At 50.1% G+C, this 6,803-nt stretch overlaps 1 protein-coding gene across 1 annotated transcript in view; it reads right to left on the bottom strand.

The window, feature by feature from the left end:
• LOC103362337 (metal transporter CNNM4) overlaps window positions 1–5,504 on the bottom strand; it is a 47,561-nt gene extending 42,057 nt beyond the window's left edge. Inside the window, exon 1 of the mRNA XM_008288664.1 lies at window positions 4,097–5,504. Coding sequence (XP_008286886.1) covers window positions 4,097–5,504 — 1,408 coding nt within the window. The remainder of the gene's footprint in view (window positions 1–4,096) is intronic.
• Window positions 5,505–6,803: the final 1,299 nt, after the last annotated feature.

Below are 6,803 nucleotides of genomic sequence, written 5' to 3'. Positions count from 1 at the left end.
TAGTCCACCATAACCCAGACCTGAGGACCAGCATGTAGTCCACCATAACCCAGACCTGAGGACCAGCATGCGACGGCGTGTTGACAGCGTGCTCTGCGCCTCCAGTCACTTCACGCTTCACTTGTGTTTGTGTGTTTTCTAAATGATGCCTGCTTGTCGGCGTGCGTTAAGTTCAACCACCTGAGCAGCACCAGAACCACAGACGGCTGCCATCGATGCTTTGTTGGCACTTCTTGTTCGTTATTTTGAAGAGGACTGAGTCCTTTCAGTGAACCTCTTTAACATGCGGCGCTAATTTCCATCATATCTACGATGTTATATTAACGGATGAATGCAGCTTCCTGTGTTTCGTGGCTGCTGCTGCTTCCTGTGCTGACAGTCATGAATATTTCATCTCGTCTAATAAGGTCACTTTGTCGTCGCTCTCAAAGGTCACGGCCTGTTGACTGAGAAGCTGCTATTTATACTGCACACAGTGAGGAGGTGAGCGCAGCATTAATATTATCTTTACTGTCATTTCAGAGCTGATCTCGTGCCTCAACCGCGTAGAACCAGAACTGAGTGGATTCGATCGTCTGGAGTGTTTGTGCACGCACAGACGCCGCTGGATGCCATCGCCGTGGTAACTGATGCCAAGCAGCAAGCGAGAGGAACTTGAGATGCTGGCGGGGAGTCGGGTCAGGGGAGAGGCAGGGGGTCGGCAGGAAACCGAGCCTGCTCAGAACCTCATCAGCGCAGCCCGCCACGACCTGAGCATCAGCGTCCTGCTGGGAGCTACGAGATGACAGGATTATTACCCATCAGCCACTGCAGCAGGCAGCTGCCATGTGTTTGGTAGATTTTAAAGCTTTAGTGGCTGCAAACCGAGCCGGTCGAGGAATCTTTCTGTTAAACTAATACAAACATTCATTCCTCAAGTCAGAACCTACGAGATGCTCAACACCAGAGCTGTGTTTCAGCACCGACACCGGGACGAGCACATGAAGCTCAGTGGGATGAAGGACTAACGAAGTCAAACACAAACAACTTGCACGGCTCTCATTGTGTTTGATCGACAAGAAAAGTCTGCACATAACGAGAACATAACGAACTCTGACTTAGGGGTTCTGGACACGCTGAGTTTTTAAAGTTTATTTACAGGACGTGTACTTTGCTGACATGCAGGCGACACATGACCAGTGAAATGAGCGATTAACAAGAGAGAAACATTAAAACTTCAGATTTAGTTGGTAAAGGAGATGCACAGTGAGCTGTATGGAGACACTTCAGCTCCATAAAAGCATGAAGTTGACCAAAAACAGGCTCTCCTGTCGATGCCAGGGTCCTGCCGCCGCCGCCGCCACACCGCGCTGTGTAACCAGCCCTACGCCTGATGTGAACGTCATCCTGCTTTTTTCTGCTTATTCATTTTTATTTTCTGTGCAGATGCATTCTATACAAAAATCACCCCGATCGCTCTGTGATCCCAAATTCTTTCCAAATAGAACTATTCAGGTCACCAGGTAAAAAAATCCTGTTTTTTTTCATATCGTAAAACAACTAAATATCACACTGTGCGTACTTTAATCACTGTGCAAGCCCAGTCCACAAACACGTATGTAGATGATGAACGGTAGGAAGTAGATGAAACCAGCAGATACACACCACCCCGGGAATCCTCAACTAAACGCTGGACCTCGTGCAGCCCCTCTGAATATGAAGCCCCACCTGAACATACAGATCAGATTACTTTCGCTGCTTCATCGTAGAAATATGACAATTCTGCATTTACACCCTGCTCATCTCAAACCACCACACTGCAGGCTTTCAACAGGTGGATTTTGCACATCGTAGTCATCGACACACCTTCCAGGAGTGCAGCTGCTCTACGATACTAAGGTGGGATTTACTACCTGCAGGTCTGAAAAGTTTACCTTGAATGCGTGAAGCCCTACGGCAGGCAGCGCAGGACAAACTGAGCGCAGCATACGGGATCAGACGAAGTTCTGTAATTTAAGGTTTTTGTAAATGTACTTCTTTGGTTAAAGGAGGCAGACAACATGAGATGATTCGTCTTTCTGCTGCCTTTGCTTCAGGAGTGTTTGTTTCATGTTTGTTTTGTTTTAACTCAATGAATGAAACAGAAATCTGAAAATCTACAGCTTTCTGCTGAATATCTGAGGCATGTAGAGGCCTCGCCGCTGGTCACATCTCGGTAGACTGCCATCGTCTCAAATTATTGTTGACCTTCATATTTCTCCTCAACAACTCAGAAGCAGATCCTGACCCGGCCCGACCCAGCATCACATCACAGGACGTCATCAGGCAGCTGCACTGCCCAGAGCTCTGCACGGGGACGCCACTAACATTCACACTCTGAATCACACTGCAGTCGTCGTCCTGTTGATTTCACTGGACATCCTCACATGGTTAAAAGCAGATGACTTACAGCTAAACCTGCTGTTCATTAGGTTTCATACGTCCAGAGCTTCAAACGCACAGCGACCTGAGTGCACAGTCTCATAGCTACTTACAGTAAATCTCTGCTGAGCTCTGAGCCGATGTAGATTGGTTTCAGCTCTCTGTTCAGTGGGATTTATGTGTGTGAGTAGGCACTGCGAGCCTTTTGCCAAAGCCTCCCACCTCGCCAGCCAAGCCTATTCAGACGAGCCGCAGAGCCCTTTCTTGGCCAAATGTCACACAGCAGCAGCAGCAGCAGCAGCAGCATGCGCCACTACAGCGGGCTAATTAACCCCAGGAACAGCGCAGGGGGGCAGGTGTGCTGTTGACACGCCTCTGGTGAAAGTTTTGCCTCCATTACTACGTCTCACAGTCTGATGCTCCCACAGGCAGGCAGGAGGGGAAACACTCACTCCTCACGCTGCCGTGATACAGACACAGCAGGCCAGTGTGTGTCTGCATGTGTGACCTTGACACGCCTGAGAAAAGGAAAATACAGCCCTGTGGGAGATGGCGTCAGTGTGTTACGTCCTCCTGAGAGAGAGAGAGAGTGTGTGTGTGTGTGTGTGTGTTAGTAGAGAAGTGTTTTTGAAATGTGCAATCACGGAGCTGCAGGTCACATCTGATATGTGATAAAGACTCGACAGCAGAGTCGTTTCTGTCTGACGCACAGATTTGGTTGAGCAACACTCAAGTTCCTGTTTTTGGTTTGGACTGTCAGAAATAAACCTGCTTTCACTCTGGTGATCCCGACATCAATCTGTTTTAGGCAAAATACAGTAAATGACGAGGATGGAAACTGGGCCGACTGAGAGGAGCTCTGCCGCTATTTAACCAGATGAGAGCTGATGTGTTTTTATATCAAACACTGAAGGCAGGAAGGAGGCTGCCGGAGCGTCTGAAGCACACAGCAGCCGCCGCCAGGCCGTCTACCGGCTACGTGGAGAGTTTTCTCTGCTGTATCCTGAACCCTGTGATGAATCACTCACTCCCAGGTTGAACATTTCTATCAGTGCTCCTCTTCCTTCACCCAGAGGTCAGGCTCTGATCACACATTAAAGGACAAAGCTGCCCCCGTGGCACTTGGAGCGAGCTGGTCTGAGGGCTCTGCTGTACTGCGGGGGGCATTTATTTGGCATTGTTTGGGTCTACCTGCCCCCTTGCAGAAACATTTCCCACCTATAGGAAGCCACTGAATGGCTGAATGACTGAGGTGGATCATACGCTGGGCCCTTCGCTGCCCCAGGAGCTCCATCTAACTGAGAAGATTCAGACCAACATGTCCGACAGCGCTCTCTGGCACCACCACGTAAACACCTCGTGTCAGCCGAGTTCCACAGATCTGAGCTGTTCTGGTGAACCAGAGACACTCCATGTCGGATTTCCCTTTCACTTGCCACCCATCTGTATCAGCTCACTGTTTGAACACTACCTGGCTGCTCACTAAACCTGACCGGACCCGCTGTGCATTGATGAGGCTGCGGTCTGCGGCCATCATGGTCCACTGGCACCAGACAGAAACATGGAGGAAGAGGAGGAGAAGCTGGAACACATTAGAATCACAGACCCCCACAGACAGACGGTGGAGAGGAAACAGTGACACCTGGACGCCTCACCTGGCTTTGGACCACGATTACATCACAACATTTCCACAAACCTTTCTTGAACTCCTCCAGCATGGAGTCCAGCTTGGTGTCATGGAAGACAAAGTGGACCGGGTGGTTGTAGAACTTGGTGATGGTCTTCAGGGTGGTGCAGTCGTCCGGGTCCACGAAGGCCAGATCCTTGACGTACAGGATGTCCACGATGTTGGAGCGCTCGTCCTCGTACACGGGTATCCTGGTGTATCCGCTCTCCATGATCTCAGACATGGTGTTGAAGTCCAGCACGGCGTCGCTGTGGATCATGTAGCAGTTGTTGACTGGGGTCATGACATCCTCCACTGTTTTGGTCCGGAGCTCCAGCGCTCCTTGGATCATGTTGAGCTCCTCTTTGACCAGGTCGTTGTAGGGCTCCGTCACCTTTAACATCTCCACCAGCTTCTCCCGGTTGTACACGGTGCCGATCTCCTGGCCCAGCACGCAGTCCAGGATCTTGCTGATGGGCCAGGACAGAGGGAAAGTCAACAGCATGAACAACTTGGTGACCAGGATGGTGTTGGCCCCGACGGCCAGGCCGTGGCGGGAGCACAGCGCCTGAGGGACGATCTCGCCAAAAATCACGATGCCGATGGTGGAGGCGACCACGGCGCCCAGCCCCGAGCCGATCAGGTCGTCCAGGAGGATGGTGAGGGTCGTGTTGACCAGGACGTTCCCTAAGAGCAGGGAGCACAGCAGGTAGTTGCCCTTCCTGCGAATGGGCTCGATCTTCCGCGCGTACTTCTTCTCCTTCTCGGTGCCGCAGCTCTGCACGATGCGCAGCTCCATCGGGTCCAGCGCCATCAGCCCCAGGTTGAGCCCGCTGAACATGCCGGACAGCACCAGCAGGAAGGAGATGAGGATCACCTGCAGCCAGATGGGCAACAGGGACTTCTTCTCCTCCACCACCCGCAGCCTGCCGTCCTTGTCGTCCAGCAGGTACCACCTCTGGTCCTGCGCGTCGCGGACGCACAAGCCGAACACTTTGACCACTTCGCTCTTGCGGAGCTGCTTGATGCTGAGGCTGACCACCCCGGTGGTGTTCTGGTTGCTCACCACCATGGGCCCCTTCACTACGATATCCTTCGTGTGTTCGGGACAAGTTCTATTGAAGGAGACCACGACCGAGCCGAAAGCGTCGTCCTCTTTGTCACTGGAGTACAGCTCCATGAACGTGATGAGCTCCGAGCTGTTCGGGAACAAGTGGAGCCCGTAGACCCTGAAGAGGATGTCGCTGCCCTCGGTCACCTGAATAACGCCCGCCTCGGTGGTCCCGGCGGGTCTGTCGCTCCTCTCCAGCCTCATGCCGAGTATCCGAGTGGTGCCTCTCGACTCTGAAACCGCCGCCTCGGCCCGGCTGCCCGCGAAAACACAAGAAAACACGAATAAAGTTAGCGTGAACCCCCGTCCACTCGAGTCTATCGCCATGTTTGTTTCGCTCTCTGCCAACGGGGGGAACTGACGTCACCTACTCCTATCCACGGATCCGCCCCCTCATTTGCATACACACATTCGGCCAATCACCGAGGAATACGTCACTCATTAACTTACACGGAGCCCCGCCAACTCTTATTTTTAAGGTCGACTGAGCGTTTTGCTTTTAAGGTGGACCAGTAAAAATGCAAACTTCAATCTGACGTCTTCAGCTGTTGATTGTTGACAAAAGAAACTCAGGAAGGATTTTATTCAACGATTTGAATTTTTCATGTTTTGTTTACAGTATTTTTAAGCCAGCAATATGATGGACTTTACTGAGAATTACAAACTCGCTTGTATATAAAAATAAATGCCATCCCTGCCAGTTTTTTAAAGTGAAAAATCAGAAAATCTCTAAATAAACAATTTAACATGTTTTCTATTCAATAAAATCCCTGATAGGTTTACATCTAGGTACTGTTCACTGTTTAATTACATTGGACCTAACTGTCAGCTGTTTTTCTTTGTGGTTTCTCTTCTAACATCACATTAAGATTCACCTGCTGATGAGCGACTTCACTGCTGCCTCTCATCTAAACCAAACACAAAAACTGAGTAAAGCACATAGTGACAACGGCATAAATGAATCCAAATGAGTTTGGCCCTGATAATGTTGGCTGTTTTTGGAAAGCGATCACAGCACAGTGATGAAGAGGAGACAACGCTGTTTAACGTTCTGCTGCTTCTGATTGTGACTTATAAAGAGGCTCCACTGTGGAGAAAGATATGGGACTGTATGAAGCCAGCTGTGGAACTGTGACGAAGCAGAAGCACAGAAAGGCAACCAGGAAGGAGACCAACAGCCTCCCAGCTGTCATGTTCTGCCCAAACAGTGAACACTTGATGTGAGAAGACAAAGCTTCAGCTGATACTCATTCAGCCTGCAGAACCTCCACTGAACACTACAAACCCATATGCTGCTGTCTGCAACTGAAATCTGACCTTTGGACAAGAGCACAAGGAAAGGTAATGATCTGAGCACCTGCGGCTGCTTGAGACGCACACCACCCATGTGGGGTTTGGGGGAAATTCATAGAATATTTATTTAAAAGTCTGAAATCTGATGAACTATCAGGGTGAATGACATTATACCTCAAATGTCAATGATTATAATCTAAGGCCTTATTTAGTGTGAGTCATGTGTAAAGGTATTTCTGAGGGCAGAGCGCCATCTTGTGGTGAAAGTGTGGACAGTGCATCCTGATGGATGGTGAAACAGAAGGTAATCAGACATCAGCCCAACTCTAATGT

Source organism: Stegastes partitus, unplaced genomic scaffold, assembly GCF_000690725.1.
Source record: "Stegastes partitus isolate 25-593 unplaced genomic scaffold, Stegastes_partitus-1.0.2 Scaffold569, whole genome shotgun sequence".
In the NCBI taxonomy this organism is placed as follows: domain Eukaryota; kingdom Metazoa; phylum Chordata; class Actinopteri; family Pomacentridae; genus Stegastes; species Stegastes partitus.
Note: the sequence above shows the minus strand (reverse complement) of the source record. Positions and strands in the feature narration are given on the sequence as shown.